This window comes from Pongo abelii, chromosome 12 (genome assembly GCF_028885655.2).
Source record: "Pongo abelii isolate AG06213 chromosome 12, NHGRI_mPonAbe1-v2.0_pri, whole genome shotgun sequence".
Lineage (NCBI taxonomy): Eukaryota > Metazoa > Chordata > Mammalia > Primates > Hominidae > Pongo > Pongo abelii.
The window spans coordinates 39,838,043-39,859,097 of NC_071997.2; the positions used below are offsets into that span (position 1 = coordinate 39,838,043).

The following is a 21,055-nucleotide window of genomic DNA, read 5'->3' on the forward strand; positions in this document are numbered from 1 at the left end:
TCAGTGTGTATGCGTGTGCAGTGTGTGCATGCTTCTGTGTGCTTGTGTGCATGGTATTTGTGCATGTGGGCAGTGTATGTGCAGTGTGCGTGCCTGTGCATGTGCATATGCATACCGTAAGCACAAGGTGTGTGCGCGTGTGCATAATGTAGGTACAGCATGTGTGTATGCAGTATGTGTGCATGTGTGTGCAGTGTGTGTCCTCACATATAGATGTGTGATATGCAAAACACTATATACATATATGCAAAGGAAAAATGATATCTTCCCAAAGGTTAACAATTGTTGAGTGGTCGCATTGTGGTAATATATTTTTTTTCTTTGTGTTGTCAGTGTTTAATAAGTTCTTTGTTCTACTACTTTTATAAAATAGAATATGTAATTTTAGAGGCACTGAAGAGACAAGGGAATTTTTCACTGAGATGAGGGTCCACAGCTTGGTGATATCAGTCAGCCTCACTCACAGAAGCCCCTTGTGGGCATGGCCCTGTGTTGACACTGCAGGACACACACAGAAGCAAAAGACGTGGCCTTGGGTTTCTCCTGTATTTGGAACAAGGCTACAGTGGAAACAAATAACCCTTAGACCCTGCATTGATTGCTGGGCTGATTGCTGCTTGCAGAGTGGGACACATGTGGTGTTGATTTAAGCAGCTCTAGTTTTCAAGGCGATCTTCAGCCAGGGCCTCTCTCGAGGTGCCCAGAAGGGGCCTACGGGATGATGGAGTTGCCCAAAGCCTGAAAGGTCTGCAGGCGCAAGGCTGAAGGGGCAGTTAGAGATCCTTCGCTCAGGTGATGCTCAGCAGGGAAAAGCTTGAGAAGCAAACTGCAGAGGGGCTTCAGGAAATGCACCCCCTCAAACCCAGCCACCTGGTCAGAGGGGTGGCTGCTTGGAGGGTGAGCTGCCCACGGCCTCCTGTGGCTTCTTCAGTGGTGTGGGGTGACTTGTCCAGCATGCACAGCCCCGAAGAAGGTCTCTGGTCTGGATTTCCCACTCCAGTAGTAACGGATTGGCTCTCTCAGCCTGCAACCGGCCTGTGCTTGAGGCCCCTGGCCTGGAGTTGGGCTCACCTGTCGTGTCATCAGATGGCTCTTCCAGGAAAGCACAGGTCACCCCTCTAGGTTAGGGGACTCCCTGACCAGCTGGCGCCCTCCAGGAAGGCGCAGCCTGAGATGGCGGGTGTCCACATCTCTGGGCTCGCTCGCCCTGCTGGGGGACATCACTCTGTCACACGCCCTACTCTTATATGAGGAGGCAGGTTCTTCCTCCACACAGCAGGTTAGAGCAGCAGCTTCTGAGGGAGGCCATCGGCTTCCCAGTTTCCAGTTTCTCTCCTCTGATTCTTCCTTTATCTTTACCTGAGAACTTCCATAGACCTTCAGAGATGTAAAGCCTGCAGTTGAAATCCAGCTTCCTTGCGTAGCATTGGGACACCGCCTGGCCAAGCAACTCCTGACGTGTGTCAATCAGTGTCACCATGGGGAGCTGTCTTAGGCGGCCCCCACCCCCACAATACTGGAATGCCTTCCACCCTTTTCCTGCTTCTGAATTAAATCCCTGAATATCCTTCAAGAGCTGGGTCCTAAGTCTACTTGCTATATGAAGCCTTGCCTGGAGGCCCTCATCCTTGCCTGTGCTGCAGTCGGGATGGACAGCTCTGCCCACCGTGTCATCCCAAGCAGCCCACTGGCAAGTTCTATAGGCATTCAGGATCTCCCCTCACAGGCCAGCCCCTGGGTCATAGTAGCCATCTCCAGCCTTGTTAACCTGGCTTCTTGCATACCATATTCATATACAAGGTGCTCAATAAATGCAGATCGAATCAATAAAAGAAATCTAGTTGCTCTGATCAAAATGTCTCCTCAAGAACTGTCTTCTCCTGCTGCCAGGGAGTTTGTTATGGGAAGATCCTCCAGCTCCTGACATGAGCTCTTAGGGTGGCCCGATCCCCTCCCTCCACCTCTGCTGTGCACCTCATGGTTGCTTACTCCCCTCAAGCCCTCATCGTCTGTGTTTTCTAAAGAATGGCAGAGCCAGGAATAAACATTAAGCAAAAGCCACTCCAAATCTAGCCCCAGTAACTGCAGTGTTGGGAGGTCATTGAGTGTCCTCTCTGGTTCCTTAGAGAAGGAACTGCACCTGGGTCGGCTGCCCCCAGGTCAGTATGTTGGAGGCCATGGGTCCCTCACTCCAATCTATAGCTCAGCACAAAACAGGAAATCTGGCCTTGGTCTTTATCCCCAGAAGTGGAAGACACCTGTCCCCCTCCAAAGCTGTGCCCCCAGGACTTATACTTTCTCGATCCCTACTGGGTTCAGGACAATTGCCAAAGCCACCCAGCAGAAGGCGATGCCTTATCTGGCAGTGATTGGAGGGTGAGCGAAGGCCTACTCCTTCTCGCATAGACCTGGATCCACCAGCTGTGTTTGCCCCCATCGTGCTAGGAGGCCCTGAAGTGCTGGTGGGCTCTCGGGGCTGGGAGGATAGTGCTGAGAGCTGAGCATTCTGAGTCCATTTAAAAACCTGGTGCGGGAGCAGGTGTGTGGCTCTTCCCATGAGGGCACGCACTAAGGAAGTAGGACTAGCCAAGGGTATCTCCGCCATCCTGCCGTGAGAGCAGAGGGAGAGGATTTTCTGCTGTCATGAGAGGCAGATGTGTGTCTGTATCTGTTGTGTTCAGATTTGTCAATATCACCTTGCAAATTAGTGACTCATCATTTGTGAGCCCACTTTATTTAGTTTTCAAAAATGATTTCCTCAGGGAAAAGTGAGCTCAACAGATAGCAAATGGGATTTTTAAATTCATGGTTTTGGCTGACCTGCTAACAAGCTTGATTGCTGGGTGAAGTTCAGCACAGCTCTGAGGGCTGGGGAAGGAGGACACCACCCAGGGTCCACTAGCAGGTGAGTCCTTTTCCAAGAGGCCCCTCTCCTCTCAGCTGCTGTGCAGAAACCCTCACTCTGTGTTGCCAGGAGCTTCCCTGCTAGAGGTCATGCCCAGTGATACCAGCCACAGGGAGATGGCTGGACCAGGCGCAGGAGACAGGTGGGCAGGCAGCCTGTTCTCCCACCTGTGGCTTCTTGGTGTGTCTTGAAATAAGATCCTGAAGGGACAGAAACAGGAATTTACCCAGCCCTTGGACAAATGGAAGACATTTAATTCCCCTGAAACTGAATCCACAGAAGCTTCCAAACCCCTAACTCTGCCATATTTCACATCGCTGCCTCCAGGACATGGGTTAATTGCAAATACACAGAGGGAAAGCGTGAAAAGCCCCATTTCCAGAGTGTTCCTCTTGTGTGAGCTGATGTCATCTGGAAACTTCGGAATGAAAGGGCATCTATTTCTGGTATAGAACTGCAAGCTCCCAGACATTCTCAGAAGGACATCGTGCTGTGTGTGCCCTTTCCCAGCAGCCAGCAGGTGCGAGGTGGCAGTTGTGCCAGAGGGGCCCGCATCCTTTCCATCCTTTCCCCAACGTGCGGGATGTGTCAAGGCCTCGCAGGACATGACTCAGTCATCTGTTCTTTCTGGATGTATCTGGAGACACACAGCTGTTTGTAAGAACAAATTAAGGCAGTAGCTGTGGTATAAAAGATTTGATTCGGCTCATTCCTCTGTTTCTCAGGGTGGCTTTGCTATCTCTTAAATATTTCACACTGACAGTTAGCACCCCATGAAGGTTTTGTAAAGGGGGCCCTTCTGCCCAGTGACGGGCATTGTTTTAGGACTTCGTCCCCGTATCAGTTGGCCTTCATCTCTTAGAGCCAGCAGGTCAGAGCGAGGCTCTGCCAGAGGCCCACCTGGCGCGATTGCCTCTGAGCCTCTCATCAGAATTCCTTCTGCTTTCTCTCCACAGGGTGCCTGCAGGAGGGGCAGGGCCGCCCCGGAATAATGTGGTTGGAGGGTCTCCACTGGCCAAAGGGATAACCACAACCATGCACCCAGGCAGTGGGAGTCTGAGCAGCCTGGCCACTGCCTCCAGGCCCGCCCTGCCCATCACCACTCCCCAGGCCCACGCCCAGCACCCCACAGCCTCGCCCCCAACAGGCAGCTGTCTACGGCACTCAGCCCAGCCAGCGGCCAGCCAAGCCCGGAGCACCATTTCAACAGGTACGTTCACAGGGGCCTCACCCTGCAGGGCATCAACAAGGAGGCTTCCTGGGACATGCTTGTGAGACACATCTTGGCCCAAGGCCCCAGCAGTGCATGTGCGGCTGGTGGTATGTGCTTGTTGTGCTCGTGAACATCTGATCTGCAGGAAGTTCACTTGCCTTATCATGTTACCCATCCTGGCAGCTGAAGTAAATTTACAAATATTTACACATTTCATTGTGGCAAGAGGGCCTCATAGACTAATAAGATTAACACTGGCACTTTCGAATGCCTCCCCCATGAATGACTGTGGGCCGGCCACATGGGTCTTCCATCTGCCGGGCCCTGCAGGGCTTCCCAGCTAGGCGGCATCTCACAAGACAGGGCTGGGGTGAGACTCGGGCCCGGACTCTTCCCTTTCTGAAGTGCTCTGAGGCAGGAGGAATGACAGCTGTTGATCCTTTGCCTTCATGGCAGCTGGAGAAACTTAAGGAAAACTGGTTTGGCCCCAGGATGTGAGATGAAAAGAAATTATGGGGTGGGCCTTAAAGGCATAAAGAAGGTAAGCACATCTTGGTTGGTGGCTTAGTGTTGAGCTAATAAGAACTGCTGATGCTGGATTCGCAGGATGATCTGGGAGCCCATGCCACAGCATCTTCCACCACGGTGGAGCCAGTGATGCTGGCATGATGCCAAGTACCCCCAGGACAAGAGGAGATCACACAGAATCTCTCTTTCCACCCCAACCCTGTCCTCTCAGAAATCATCTGTTTTTCTCAAAGTGGGGCTTAAAGGGCAAAAAGAATGTAAATTCATGGAAGCAATAAAATGTACTATTTCTTAGACCAACGAACACGATGACCCATTAGAAGTGTCCAGAAAGCAGCTTCTCAAGTATGAAAAGAGGAGACAACACTTAGGTCAGCAGAGGCCATATTTCCTTCCTTATCTTAGCTGATGGGACAAGGGGTGGGGGGTAAATGTCTGTCATCCACTTGCCCACCCAAGTGGGTGCAGGGTAGACTTCAGGTATCCAGTGCCCAGCGTCGTCACTGGGTGCAGGTGGACTTTGAGTGCCTGATGTCTGGCACCATCAGCGGGTATAGGGTGAACTTTGGATGCCCAGTGTCTGGCACCATCAGTGGCTGCAGGTGAACTTCAGGTGCCCAGTGTCCAGCCTTGTGCTGGTGGTGTACCTATCAAGCAGTGGGTAATTTAGCACTAGGAAAGCTTCATGGGTGGTCTGAGGACTACCCTGGTGTCAGAGCCTTCAAGACCTACTCTTCCATCTCAGATTCTGTAAGTCTCTACTAGTATCTTTTTTACTTAAATTAGCTAAGAATGATTCTTGGTTTTCGCAACCCTGGCTCCAGGGCCCTGGGAAAGAATCTGCAGCAATATTACCTGGTGCCCAAGCCCACACTGCAACCCATGACCTTCTGATCAGCCATCCTTCAGCATGGTTTACGTGGATCTGTGTTTTTTGGTAGCCTCTAGCTGGGATACAGTCATTGCAGTTGGCAAGTGATCTGGTGATCTGAAGTCGTGCTCCCTGAATGGTCAGAGGCAGCCAATATGCTGATCTGTTTGGCCCCTGGAGCACCCAGGCAGGACCAGGGGAGCAAAAGTCCCAGGCCAGGTCCCTTCTGGTTATAAACATCTCATCCAATCAGCCCAGCGTGCTGTACAAATGTTTCCACATGCACCCGCACTAGAAAGGGTGAGTGGCCCTACTCATCACGGTGAGTCAGCATCCCAGTGCAGTGGCCCTGGGTTGTCTGCCCAGAATAGCCAGTATAATGGTCTTTCCACACCAAGCCTTGCTAGAAACGTTCCCAATTCAAAGAAGAAATGGAGCCCTGCCAGTCACTTCTCCCTCTGTGGAATAACAAGCAGTATCAAAAGAAATTGGCAAGGCTGTGGGGCAGTGCAACATTGTGTCTCAGTCCTCCATCACCATAGTAACCACGAGGGCGCCACGGGCATTCTCTTCCATCAGTTTAATGTTACACACGGGGAGAGTGAGGCACGGGATTGTTAAACGGCTCCCCAGTGCATCCCAGCCCAGCACTTGTCCCCACACTATTGCTGTCACAGCCAGGTTAAAGAATGACTCCTACTGAGCCATATCAGTAAATTAAATGCCACTGAGTTCCTGCGGCATTTTCCACTTCATTCTGCATTTAGAGAGAGAAAAAACACTGTTGACCGTCCAAGTAATGGATTGTTCCCTGCAGTAATTGCCCATTTCAGCAGACCCCAACCCCGGTGGGTGGGAGGCATTTCATCAATGTTCTCATCTTGAGCCAAAGTCAGGCAGTTTGACAAAGGCTTAATTGCATTGGCCATAGCATCCAATATGATTTGTTCTACTTGATTAATGTAACTCCTTTCCCAAGGGCAGAGCACCCCCTGTAAAGTGCCAGTGTTCCTTGCACACTCCTGTCTGTGCTTAGCAGGAGTAAGAGCCCAGCATAGCCATGAATTCATCAGCAAAAAAGCACCGAGAAGGAGCTAGATACAGGCAAGGCACCCTGCAGGGGTCTGGAAACAGAGGAGAACCAGACAAGCCCCATTTCCACCCCGGTTAGAGAGAATGACTAGAAAACAAAGTTCTGTGGTGGGTTTGGTAAAGTGCTGCAAAGGAGGCCTGCTTAGGTATTAAGAGAGTGTGGAGGAGGGAATTCATTCCGACTGGGGAGGAAAATAGGAGGGGGATTGGGAGTAGGGCATATGGAAAGTTTTCAAGAGGAGGTGATAATGCCTTGAATCTTAAAGGACAAATAGGAAGTGTCTGAGCAGACAAAACAGAAAGGAGGTTCTGAGCAGAGGAACCAGCATGAACAATGGTCTGGCAATGAGGAAGAGCATAACTCTCGTTTTGGGGAACTTTATTTAGTTGTGACATGACTGAAGCAAAGCTATGGAAGAAGGAGAAGTCCAGTGTGTAGATGACAGTTCCCTGCAGAGGCACACTGTCCTTTAAATCTGAAAGGTGGGTAGAGCTCAGCATGCAACAGTAGGAGAGTGTGGGAAGCAGTCAGGACGGGGAAGCATGGGGAGCTCTTGGGCGGCCGAGGCCAGGGGCCCATGGACTCTGGAATACGGATAGGATGCGGGAGCAAAGAAAGACCCGCAGTGAAGCTGAAAAGCTAAGCAGAGCAGAGCATGGAGTTTCTTCTAGACCATGTAAGGAATTTAGATGTTTATCCTAAGGGCAGTGGGGCACATTAAAGGGTGTTGAATAATAGACATAGTCATATTTTTGTATTTAAAAGATAGAGCTAGACTTCTGCTTATGGCCAATCTGAAGTGATGAGGACAGGAATTACTCTCCCACATGAAACAAATTTAAAAAGCCAAATATATAAAACAACAGTTTTCAAGACACCAGACAACCAAGGACTGATTCATGAGAGAAGTTGCAGGCAGTGGCAAAGGGAGGCAGGTAACCAGGTGGAGGAGCCCCACAGACTCTCTGCAGTGAGGATGTGGAGGTCAGAGTTTGTGTGACAGAGAGGGCTTGAGTTTCCAGGGCAGTGACCAGAGAGGAGAGAGCAGCACAGAAAGGCTGCAGAGCACGCCCTGAGATCTTCAGCCGACAACTCATCTGCATATGAACATGAGAAACATACCCAAAGCCAGGAAAAGAATCAAAGAAAGAAAGGATTAGTGCTAACAGTGCCCAGAATACACACCAGCTGGAAATAGTGCCTGTTCCCACCAGCCAGACTGGAAAAATTGCAGAAATCACCAGGCATTGAGTAATCTACACAGGACCTTGCCTCTGTAGTGGTCAGACTGAGCACTGTTCCAATTTCACCCAACAGAGCTCAAAAATAACACTCAAGAGTCAAACTATTTCTGATTAATTTAACTTTGTCCCAGAACAAAGCTTAAGAATATTTATAGGAATACCAAAAAAAAACAATTCCAGCTCTCAACAACATAAAAATCACAATGTCTGATGTCCAATAAAAAATTATGAGGCATGCAAAGGAGCTGGAAAATATGACTTATAATGAAGGGATCAGTCAATCAATCAAAACTGACCCCAAATTGACATAGATGTTGCAAAGACATTTAAAAATGATATTACAGTTGCCTTTCACATACTCAGAAAGTTAAGTAGAGACATAAGAGACCCAAATCACACTTCTAGAAATAAAAACTATAGTGTGTGAGATCAAGAATATACTAGATGGAATTAATGGCAGTTTAAACATTGCTGAAGAAAAAATATTTGTAAACTTGAAGATACAGTAATAGAAGCCGTGGAAAGTGAAACACAGAGATAAAAGACAATTTTGAAAAATGAGCGGAATCAGTGAGCAATGGGACAACTTTAAGTGGCCTAATATATATGTAATTGGAGTCTCCAACATAGAGGAGAGAGGTAGGACAGAAAAATGATTTGAAGAAATAATGACCAAAATTGTTCCAAATTTGATGAAAACCACAAACACAGTTCAAAGACAGTTGGTGAACACCAAGCACAGGAAACATGAAGAGAACTGTAACAAGGCAAATCACAATCAAATTGTTCAAAATCTCACGTAAAGAAAACACTGAAAACAGCCAGAGGAATAAAAGATACACTACATGAAATAGAAAAAAAGATAAGGATAAGGATGATGTCAAGAACAGTTCAAGTGAGACGACAGTAGAATAACCAAAAAACATACTGAAAGAAATATACCTGTCAATCTAGTACTCTACTCCCAGCAAAAATATCTTTCAGAAAAAGCAAAATAAAGAATTATTCAGAAATAATAAAACTAAAAGATTTTGTCACTAATAAATCCACACTATTGGCCTGGCACAGTGGCTCACGCCTGTAATCCCAGCACTTTGGGAAGCCGAGACGGGCAGATCACAAGGTCGGGAGATCGAGACCATCCTGGCTAACACAGTGAAACCCCGTCTCTACTAAAAACACAAAAAATTAGCCAGGCATGTTGGTGGGCGCCTGTAGTCACAGCTACTCAGGAGGCTGAGGCAGGAGAATGGCGTGAACCTGGGAGGCGGAGCTTGCAGTGAGCCGAGATCGCGCCACTGCACTCCAGCCTGGGCGATGGAGCGAGACTCCACCTCAAAAAAAAAAAAAGAAAAAATCCACACTATTAGAAAGGTAAAAATGAAATTATTTAGAAAGAAGGCAAATGATACCAGATGAAAATGAAGATCTATACAAAGGAATGAAAAGCACTGGAAATGGTAACTACATAGATAAATATATAAGATGTTTTCTTATTATTTGAATATCTTTAAAATATAATTGACTGTTTAAACAAAAGTGAAAGCAATCTAGTTTGGGATTTAAAACTCAAAAGTAAAATGTACAATAAACAAAAACACAAAGTTTGGGAAGGGAGAAGTGGAAGTTTGGTATACTACTGTAACATTCTTATACTATGAATCTTTATGTTATGAAATCATTTGTAAATGACTATAATAAAGATGTAAACAGTCACTATGAAACAAAAAGTTACAGCAAATAAGCTAAAAGGGAATAAAAAGGAATCATGAAAACATCCAAAAGAAAACATTAACAGAAGGGAAAAGAAAGAATACATGGGTCAAAGAACATATAGTAGGATGGTAGGTTTAAACCTAATCATGTAAGTAATCACACAAAATGTAAATGGTCTAAATAACCCTAAATATAATGCAGAAATTGTCACATATTACTAAAAACAAACAAAAAACCAACGGTGTGCTGTAAGAAACATACTTTAATACTTCAAGTCTAAAGACATAAATAAGCTAAAAGTGAAGGGATGGAACAAGTTATACACATTCTCATTATTCATGGTAGTTACATTCTATGAAGTTATCATGAGCAGTGAATTTGTGAATACTGAACTGTTGCTTCTAGATGAAATTGTGTGTGGCATGCGTGCATGGGTGTGTACACATATCTCACATAAGTTACCATCTTGTTCTGGTAGATTCTATTTTACTTATTTGACAAAAGAGAAAATGAGGTTCAGAAGGATTAAGTGGCTGACCTGAGGCTGCCCTATTAACAGGTGCCAGAGCTGGGATTCAAATACTGTCCAACTGGCCTCAGAGCCAAAACTGTCTGCATTATACTGTGTTGCCCCCTATCAGCTCTATCCTCCTGTCATCTCTGTGTGACACTGAAACAAAAATCGCCTTGTTCAACCTCAGCTGGGAATATGGGTGTCAGGCAACTGAAATTTTTGCCATTTCATGAACGTCTGAAAATAACTGAAAGCACCACAGATAATGACTTGGGGATTACAAATCGTTTTTCACTAGTAGAAGAATTTGCAAATACAGAATCTGCCAATAATGAGAATAGATTATACCATGCTAATATTAATCAAAAGCAAGCTGGAGTGGTTATCTTAATCAGATAGAGCAGAATTTATAAAAATTATTAGAGATAAAAAGGCAATTTCGTAACAATAAAGGGGTCAGTTCATTAAGAAGACATAACAGTTCTAAATATTTATACATCAAGTAACAGAACTTCAAAATACATAAGCAATATGAATAAAGGTACAAGGAGAAATAAACAAATCTACAATTATGGTCAGAGACTTTCATGTCTCAATAATTGATAGAACAGTTAGACATAAAATGGTAAAAATTTAAAACATTAGAACAACAGTATAATCAACTTGACTTAGTTGACGTTTGTGAAACATTCTACCCAACAACAGCAAAATGCACCTTCTTTTCAAGTGCACACAGAACATTTACTGAGATAGATTATATACTGGGCCATAATATTTTTAAGTTTCAGCACATTTAAAGGGATTCAAGTCATGGAAACTACATTCCCTGACCACAGTGGCATTGAATTAGAAATCATTAATACAAATAATAACAAACATTTGATATACTCAAATATTTGAAAACTAAATAACAGTTTACTTCAAAATGACCCATATATTAAAGAACAAATCAAAAGGGATATTATAAAGCATTTTGAGCTGAATGAAATGAAAAAGAACAGTGAACTTGGGAAGCTAACACTGATTTAGAGACTTCTTATAAAACTACAGTAATTAAGTTTATGTGATATTGTTGTAAAGATGTTTGTTTTTAATATTTAAAAAGTCAACTCTATGGGTCTATATAAAATGGAACACACAACAGCCAAGTGCTGAAGCACTGGCCTACTGGCTGTAGGATAAAAAGCAGGCCTTGTTGGCTGACTTTCAAATCCTGCAGGAGAATATGGACAGGAAGCCCCTGTGAAAATCAGGGGACTAGAGCCAGGTGTGCCAGTTCTAAAAGCTCCATCATTTTCCAGGGGATAGGCCGTACTAAGCCTCCACCTGGGGTGTGAGAGAAAGAAGAGAGAGAACCCCAACCCTGGTCATGGTGCTGGGTTTGAGGATGGCTCTGGCCTGAGGACTAGGACTAGCTTAGCATCCTCTCTGCAGGACCAGAACTCCAAGAAGCCCATTAAACCTAGTTCTAAGGGATGGTCCCAGAGGCCAGACAGCACTAACAACAGAACTGCCAGACCTAGAAAAGTAGACAAAGAGCCGCAAGCTCAGGGTGAGCTGGCACACTAAGATTTCAAAGCACAAAAGGGAAACTCACACATAAGTTAGCCGATAAACTCAAGAGATGGGAGGAAAATAAGGGAGAAATCTGAGAGCATCTTTGAAATCAGTATGTTTAAGATCTAAGAGGAAAAGAAGGAATAACATACACACACACAAAAAAAAGAAAAACAGGAAGCTATGAAAAAATAGGTGGATGGCTATGAATCAGAAACAACTGGATATGAAAAAGAACCAATTTGAAATTTTGGAGAGGAAAAATATATATTTAAATACAAAACCTCTGTAGGTAGCATAAACTCTAGACACAGTTGAAAGTGGAATTAGTGAAATGGGAAAGCCATACAAAGGAATTTATCCAGAATACAGAGCAGAGATGAAAAATATGAAAGAGATGTATAAACATGGAGGATAGATTGAGGAGCTCCAAACTACTTTTAACAGGATTTTCATAACTGGAAAATAGAAGGGATGGGACAGAGAGAAGATTCAAAGGAGTAGTCCCTGAGAATTCTCCAAAATTGAAGAGGGGCTCAAGTCCTCACACAGAAAGCACAAAGAGTGCAGAGTAGGAAAAATAACCAAAAATCCAAACCTAAACATGCTGAACTTAAAGCATCAAAGGATAAGGAAAATACTATAAAAGCTGCCAGAGGGCAGATACAGATTACTTACATAGAAATGAATAAAAACATAAGAAAGAGCCAGTGTACACACTATTTCAAAAATATTAAGTATAAAGAAAAATGGGAAAAGGAGGTACTAGCTAAAAGAGGATAAGGCATAGAAGGAAGATTATTTATTAAATGGGAGAGACAACTGGTTAATAAATTATGGGGGAAAGCTAATAAAGAGGCTAAATATATGAGAGAAGGGATGAGCCAGAGAAGGTATCAAGGATGTGGGTGAAGGTGTTGACCTGGTGGGACCCAGAGTCCTTGTGACTGGAAGGGAGGGGTGTGGGGAAGTAGAGAGGAGGGTTGGCTTGGAATTGTGGGAGTTCCATTTCATCCCTGAAGTGGGAAGCGATACCCCTGAAAATAAGGAAAGGACAAAGCTGGTGATGCAGTAGGTCATTTATTCATTCCCCTATCATTTATAAAGCACCTACAGATACTAGGGACACAGAGTGAACTGAGTGAGGGCTCACAGTCCTTGGAGGCTGCAGCGGGACTGAAACACACCAAAAGTTTAAAGAAGAGAGGAAAGGGAAAAGCAGGGACCATGGGTGGTGCTTTCCTAAGCAGCCTTCATCTCTCAGCTTCAAAGAAGGTGTGGGCTACTTTGGCATCACTAACGAGTAGTCCCAGCCAGCTTGGGGTTGGGGTACCCGGGGTGGGTGAAAATAAGGGTAAATCCTACCAGAGATGAGCACATTCTTCACCAGCCAGTGTCATGACCTGAGCTGTGCCTTGCTTTCTCACGCTACAGTTTTTCTTCTCCAGTGGTTCCATTCTGTGAAATCAGAAGTGACGTGGCTGGGGCTCTTTTTTCCTCAGAGACTCACTCTTTTATTCAAAAAATGTACAGAGCACCTTCTACATGCCAGGCAGCATTGCGCGTGTTATCGTGAATTAAGCAGCCATGTCCCCACCTCGTGGAGCTCTGTTGCACAGTGGGGACAGGCAATGAACAATCAGCCTCTAGCGAACATGTAAATTACACAACTGTGAGGAGCTAAGAGCCTTAGGGGCAAAGGAAAGCTGGAGCTAGAGCAGGAGCAGGGGAGGCTGAGGCTGCAGGATCAGGCAGCACCGTGAAGGTGGTAGGCAGGTCTCTAGAAGGTGGTATCTGAGCCTTCCAGGCACCCGAGGGTCCCGCCTTGCAGCTATGAGGGAGGTGAGGGCTATGGGCAGGGGTGCTGGCACTGTGCCTCTGAGGTGACCAGGAGCCAGTCCTATTGGCAGAGTGGCCAGGAGGCCAGTGTGGCTGAGGGGAGAGTATTAGGAGGTGAGGTTGGAGCTTGCTGGAACACACTCCCTCTCTTCTTTGGTGCCTGGATGAGCAAAGTAGTGTGGCAGGCAAGGGGAAGCCGGCCAGGAGGTAGAGGCCAGCCACGTACAGCCCAGGGGCACAGACCCTGGTGCAGTCCCAATGCCAAGGGCCACAGCACTTCCCTGGCAGGCTGTCACCCCCTTCCAGGGACCCTGGACCGAGAGAAGGGGAGTCAGACAGCTGAGGGGAGAGATGAATAAATCTCGAGGAGCGGCCTCCGAGTCAGGGTTTCCAGGGTGATTAAATGACCCGAGGCCCCTGGATCTGTGTGATTGCCTGACCTGCTCTCCTTGTAAATGTGGAGCTGTGTTGGGTTAGGATCAAATGTTTCAAGTTTCCAACCCAGCTGAAGCCCTGAATATTTAAAAAAAAAAAAAGAAAAGAAAAAAGAAAAAACAGAAAAAAAAAAACCCCACATAAATCAGCCTTTCTGTATTTCACCTCGTAGAAACAGCAGGCTGCCCAAGTCCCGGAGAATCGGGGATCACATAATTAGATCTCACCAGCGCTTCACACACGGCTATGTCAGAAGAAGGCCCGACTCCCAGATGGAGAGCTTTGTATGTCTCACAGTGCTACTTCCCGTGGCCTCCAAACGCTGTTAGGATTAACGAGTGCATAGTTGGGGGCTGAGAAGATTGTTTTTATTGCATGTATTTTCTTTCATGCTCTGAAGCCATGAATGCCACAAAGTCTGCTGGTAGAAAATGATTACAGTATGACATAATTTTTCTCTGCCTTAAGAATGCACAGCAGCTGGATGTGAGCTGCGTGGTGCTGCCTGGGCCACTTGGTATAAAGCAGTGTCTGATGCTCAGCCCAGGTCTCCACTTGGGCCAGAACAACCCAGGACACAAGTCACCATTCCCCTGGGGACGTTCATTCTCTCCCAGCATTTGTTTCATCCATATTTATTAAGGAGAAAATTCCCTGAAATTACTAACACACATAGTAGCAGGATTACTATTAATGTGGTGGTGTGTTTGAAGGGAGCTGTATCTTTTCATATGGGAGATTTTTGCAAATGTTACAACTTTCAATCCCTAACATCTTTAAGAATTGTTTTTGCTGGCAGCAAGGTGGTGGATCCACAGTTGTAAGGTTCCAGTTTTGTAAACCTGGAAGCCCGGTGCTTCGACATGCAGGCACAGCAGCAAATGCAGGCAGATGGCAGCAGGGTGGTGGGCGGCTTCTCCTCCAGGCTGCTGCTGGGAGAAATGTCTGCTGCTTTCTTTCTGCAGTTGTCCCCAGCCAAGGCAGCTCTCACATGCTCAGCCCTCACTCAGCAAGATGACATACCCAGTGTGGAAACCAAGGACCAGCCAGGCCAGTTCAGGATCAAGAGTAACTAGAGTCAAGCTTGATCGGCTTGCGTGCAGTGGTGCTTAATAATTCAGGGGACATCTTGAGGCTTCACCGAGATGCTTTCACAGGCTTTATGTTTATGAGCATTTTACAACCATATTTCAAAACCATATTTTCAAAATTTTTCTGAGTGCTTCAGCTCATCACAGCAGAGAAAATTAGAGCAGGAGTCCCCAGCCTCCAAGCCACAGACCAATTCCGGTCCATGGCCTGTTAGGAACTGGGCTTCACAGCAGGTTGTGAGTGGTGGGTGAGCAAGGAAAACTTCATCTGTATTTACAGCCCCTCTTCAATGCTTGCATTACCACCTGAGCTCCACCACCCATCACATTAGCAGCGGCATTAGGTTCTCATAGGAGCACAAACCTTACTCCACATATGTGAGATCTAGGTTGCATGCTCCTTATGAGAATCTAATGGCTGATGATCTGTCACTGTCTCTCATCACCTCTAGATGGGACTGTCTAGTTGCAGGAAAATAAGCTCAGTGGTCCCACTGATTCTATGTTATGGTAAGTTGTATAATTATTTCACTATATATTACAATGTAGTAATAATAGAAATAAAGTACATAACAAATGTAATGCGCTTGAATCATCCTGAAACCATCCCCTGCCTCAGTCTGTGGAAAAATTGTCTTCCACGAAACGGGTCATTGGTGCCAAAATGGTTGGGGACCGCTGAGTTAAAGGACTTCATAGAACTGGAAATGTGCCCATGTTCATGGCAACCTTGGCAAAGCTGTTTTAGCTCCACCTGAGGAAAGGGGTGTTTTGAGCCGTGGCAGGACCCCCTGATCCCTTGGGCTTTGGAAGATAGGAATGCATTTTCAGGGTTTCTTGGCCTGTTTCTCCATCTGTGAAGAGGCCAGTTCTGTCTGGAGACACTTCAGAGAGAGGCTGGGAGTGCTCAAGGAGGGAGCCTGAGTGTGCACTGCAGCTGCCTGGCAGGCATCGCAAGTTGCAAACTAACCTTTCAACCTGCTCTCTCTCCAACCCCGTCTCCAGCTGCCCACTCTGCAGCCCAGGCTCAGGACCGGCCAACTGCCACCGTGTCACCCCTGCGCACTCAGAACTCTCCATCCCGCCTGCCTGCCACCAGCCTCAGGCCCCACTCGGTGGTGTCCCCGCAGCACAGCCACCAGCCCCCGGTGCAGATGTGCCCACGGCAGGCCATCCCCCTCACATCAGCAGCATCAGCTATCACACCTCCCAATGTCAGTGCCGCAAACCTCAACGGGGAGGCCGGAGGGGGACCCATCGGTGTTCTGTCCACATCCAGCCCCACCAACACGGGATGCAAACTAGACGAGAAGAAAAGTGAAAAGGTAAGAGCCCCATCCTGGATGAGCCCTGGGGTAGAGGCCAGCTGCTTACTGTAACTCTTTGGCACTAGGTGGCAGTGGCATTTGTGCAACTGAAGCTAGCATGTGGGCTCCAAGCGCCTGCCCCTAGATGAACCAGGCGTGTGACAGAGAGGGAGACAAACCACCAGAGCAGCTGGTTGGAGAGGAATCAGGCAGGCCTTGGGTGCTGGCAGGGCCATGCAAGTCCAGCTACATTTCTCATGCAAATGAGAAAAAGGTGTCCTCTCTTGAAAATGCCTTAGTTCCATCTGTTGTAAAATCATTGTAATATACTCATTTTGTTAGAACGAGATATTTATTGCCATGTGCTGGGATATTGTAATAATAAATATACAAATCTACGTGTGCGGTGTGAACAGCACCCACTCCCTTCAATATGTCATCCTTGTGCAGTCCACAACCTGTTCAACCATATGGGACAGGCCTGTTGCCTGAGGAGCAATGAGAAGGAACAGGAGAATGCTGACCTGATGGCTGGTGTGTTTTTTAGCTATTCTTTTAGCCATGAAGTGCTGATTTCATAAAAGAAAATCTGGGCCAGGCCTGGTGGCTCAAGCCTGTAATCTCAGCACTTTGGGAGGCTGAGGCGGGCGGATCACCTGAGGTCAGGAGTTTGAAACCAGCCTGGCCAACATGACAAAACCCCATCTCTACTAAAAATACAAAAATTAGCCAGGCATGGTGGCGTGCGCCTGTAATCCCAGCTACCCAGGAGGCTGAAGCAGGAGAATCACTGGAAACCGGGGGGCAGAGCCTGCAGTGAGCCAAGATTGTGCCACTGCACTCCAGCCTAGGCAACAGAGCAAGACTGCATCTCAAAAAAAAAGGAAAAAGAAAGAAAATCTGAGTCCAAGAAACTTGTTCCAGTTGCCACCCCGCTAGACGTTAGATTAACCAGGATGAGAATCCAGACTTCTAAATCAGTGCTGTCCAGCAGAAACATAATGCAAACCTCAAATCTAATTTTAAATTTTCTAGTAGCCACATTTTTAAAAAGTAAAATTAATTTAAAAATAAATTTAAAAGGTGAAATTCATTTTAATAGCTTATTCCATTAAACCCAATATTCAGAATATTATTGTTTCAACATGTAACCTATGTTTTAAAATTGTTGATTAGATATTTTAGTATTTGTTTTTTACATGAAGTTTTTGGAAGCCCATGTGAAACCCAATAAGCAATTCTCCAGGGCTCAGGGTCCATGCACTGCCTGAGGCTGTATCCCTAGGGCGTTGGGCTGGGTGCTGGGCAAGGAGCCACTCTGTGTATTGGCCTTGCTGCCTGAGTGGTTTAGGGATTGTTCTCTCTTGGCTTGACTGATTCTGCGGATCTTTTGACATCTTTCCATATAACATTAGTCTTTGGATCAGGATGTCTTAGCCAGGGCTTAGATGGGCACCCTGGACACAAGATGGTGTGTTCCAGGCAGGGACAGCCTCTCTCTCTTTCTTGAGGACATTGCCAAACCCAGCGCTGACTCGGCGGGCTCTCTGCCCATCACTGTGGAGGCAGGCCCTGCTCCCCTGTCCTCAACATGAGCCGGGAACGCTGCAGACATGGGCCACACCAGGTTCCGCAGGGCCTCAGCGCCTCCTGTGTTGTTCAGTCCAGAGCAATGGTTGTTCCTGTGCTGACTGGTGTGGCAGAGGCATGCAGCTAGCAAAGCTCAGGTCTGCTCCAGCCTAACAGGGCACCTGGCATGAAGGGCAACAGCTGCTCTGTGTTTTGTGTCTGTCTGTTTGAAGATCAGTTCAGTCTTGAATCTGTTCCCTTCTACCCTGCAGCCCTTGTTATGAGATGTGGCTGGGTCTCATCAGGAGGGAGAGGTGGGATTCACAGTCCTACCCTCTCACTTAAACATTCTTCCTTCTTCCGAGCTGCTCAGGAACAACCAGGGGCAGACTTGGAAAGTGGGGGCCGTAATAGTTCCTTAAGCATTTCTAGTTCTTTGCCCAAGAATTCTCTCTCTCTAGTTTGTGAAGCAAATGGGACTGGCTTCAATAAGATCATTGCTGAGTGGGTTTCTATGACATTACGTGCTGTACGAATCTACACGGAGGATGATGCTGTTCCCCGTCACCCACCTAAGTGTGAAGCTAATGAACACCAGCTGGGTCTGTTCCTAGCCTGCCTGTTAGACATTTTGTAAATATTTCGCTTTCACTTAAGGTTTATGCCCTCTAACAGTTGTGCTATATCAGCAAAGAACGGTTGAGTCCAGAGGACACCCCAACATCCCTCTTGATGAAAGGCACCATGCACGGATGCCCTGCCATACAGGGAAAGCTGCACATACAGTGGCTCAGCCTCCTCCTCCCCTGATAGCTCCCGAGCCTCCGTGGGCAGCAGAAGTGCACAGGCCACACTTGGGGCTGGACACATGCTGTGGGAGCAGTCCACGCTGTGCTCCAGGCAGGAGGGGAAGTGGTTTTTGTGAGGCCATGTGAGCTTATGTCCAGAGGTTCAGCAAACCCCAGCAGAGAAGCACATCGCCCTCCCACACATTGTGTGTGCTTTTCATTCCCACCTCTCGTAACCAACAAAGACAAGCACTGGTCTACAAAACCACCTGTGAACGTTTTTCCCATCTGTGTTCCCACTTGAATTTCTCCTAATTTGCAGCAGGGCCCAAGGCATTTACAGCTGCCATTTGTAGCAGAAGAGCAGAGATGATGGTCATTTTAGTCCACTGCTCAGAAGCAAGTGAGCCTGTGTGACCTGCACCAGCAGACTGGGCTGGGCTAGGGGGCTGGAGCCAGCACACTCCCTGCAGGCCGCTTCCTGAGCCCCACCCTGCCATGACTACACTAAACAGGCTTCCTAACTTTGGGCAACTTGATCATAGATGTACACATGTCTAATTATGGCAAAGGTTTTTTAAAGCATTTGGCAGTATTCTCCAGTCTGTTTCTGTTAAATTTTCTTTGGGAAAAGACAGTGAGCTCCTCGCTCCCACGTCCACTGATACATATACCTCAGTGCAGCGCAGTTTCCTAGCGCCAGTGCTGCTAAATTCCACCCAGGCCCTTCCATGCATATACCAGAGAGAAGTCAGGGTTGATACAGCTCCTGGGCGCCGTAGAGTAGGGAGTAATTTTCTCCTAGGAGCGTGGGAGATTTACGCACCATATCCCTGTGTGTGGAGAAGGAAGAGGCCCCAAAACCAGTCTGTGTTGTATGGTGTCAGTGGCTATGGTCAAGGCCCCAGGAGGCTGGTTCCCGGGAGGCTTGTGCCAGGAGGCTTGTCCCCAGGAGGCTGGTGCCGGGAGGCTGGTCCCAGGAGGCTGGTGCCGGGAGGCTGGTCCCAGGAGGCTGGTCCCAGGAGGCTGGTGCTGGGAGGCTGGTCCCAGAAGGCTGGTTCCTGGGAGGCTTGTCCCCAGGAGGCTGGTGCCGGGAGGCTGGTCCCTGGGAGGCTATTCCCGGGAGGCTGGTCCCCGGGAAACTGGTCCCCGGGAGGCTGGTGCTCTGCTGCTATATCCAGAGGGATTGGGCCTTTGAGCTCTGTTCCCTGCGTGGCCCGATGTGGTGTGCAGGCCTCCAGAGATAATACAAGTGCAGACAGAGTGGCAGTTCTTTCTCCAGACCCATTCCTGAACCAGAGCTCCTCTCTGGGCCCAGGCATCTGCCAGCCTATGCAGGAACCTCTCCAGCCTACTCACCCAGGTCTCTTCCTGCCTACCTGCCTGATCATATTGCTCCCTGCAGGGGCTGCCCTGTGGCCAGACCCCCAACACCCATAAATTACACAGTAGAACTCAAATCTGGTTTTAAAAGGTGGTCTTCAGGATTTAAGTTATCCTTTTGCACTTAAAAATGAATTTTGTGCTTGAAACAGCCATGGAACACTGCCTATTGTGTCCATCCGTGACAGTTTTCTGGTTTTGAAACTGTGTGAGCACATCAGCACCAGGTGATACGAACCCTCAGGGTACCTAAGTCCAGGGGAGAGTCACCCAGAAGAGAAGGGTGCAATGGGCTGCGTGCAGTTGGCATCCCTAACCACCCGACCGGCCATCACTCACTCTCTTACTTGTGCCCCAATCCCTGACTCATCTGTGTATTGCAAAGAGCATGAGGATGTACCTGGCAGAGTGCAGGCACACAGTTCATAATGATGGAAAGGTCAACCCTGGCCTGGAGGAGCCAGAGTATAGTACAGGTCACTGTACAGGTAAACAGGCGATTGATTGCAGGAGAGGGTGGGTGATAGACCTGCGTGTGGGAACAGACGGTCACCGACAAAGGCGCCTGGTCAGCCCAGGTCAGGGGAGACTTCCCGGAGCACAGGTGGGAGGATCCTTGGCTGAAGGTCAGCCTGAGCAGAGGCCAGCGGACGTGGCCCGAAGGTGAGGGCCAGGGACGGGAGAGGTAGCAGGCAGCCCTGGGAGGGCCTTGTTGCCAGCCACTCAGCACTGTAAAATCTGCAGGTGCTGGGCAGGAGGGTGCCATCCTGTAACTTAACTACTTAAATATCCTGTAACTTAAATACTATCATATAATAATGATATCATATAAAAGTCAGTGCAACTTACATTACATGGTGAGATAAGAGAGAGAAGAAAACAAAGGTACTGCTTAATATACACATTCACACAGACATATTCATAACAAAATAGGAGGAAATGCTTACAACAATTACAATCCTCATTTCTGTAGCTGTTCACGTGGTCATGGCTGGTATTTAT

The 21,055-nt window shown here is 47.3% G+C and overlaps 1 protein-coding gene across 1 annotated transcript in view; it reads left to right on the forward strand.

The window, feature by feature from the left end:
* SH3RF3 (SH3 domain containing ring finger 3) overlaps positions 1–21,055 on the forward strand; it is a 371,656-nt gene that overhangs the window by 299,958 nt on the left and 50,643 nt on the right. The window contains exons 7-8 of the mRNA XM_024242724.3: positions 3,862–4,115; positions 16,012–16,331. Of these exons, the coding sequence (XP_024098492.1) occupies positions 3,862–4,115; positions 16,012–16,331 (574 nt within the window). The remainder of the gene's footprint in view (positions 1–3,861; positions 4,116–16,011; positions 16,332–21,055) is intronic.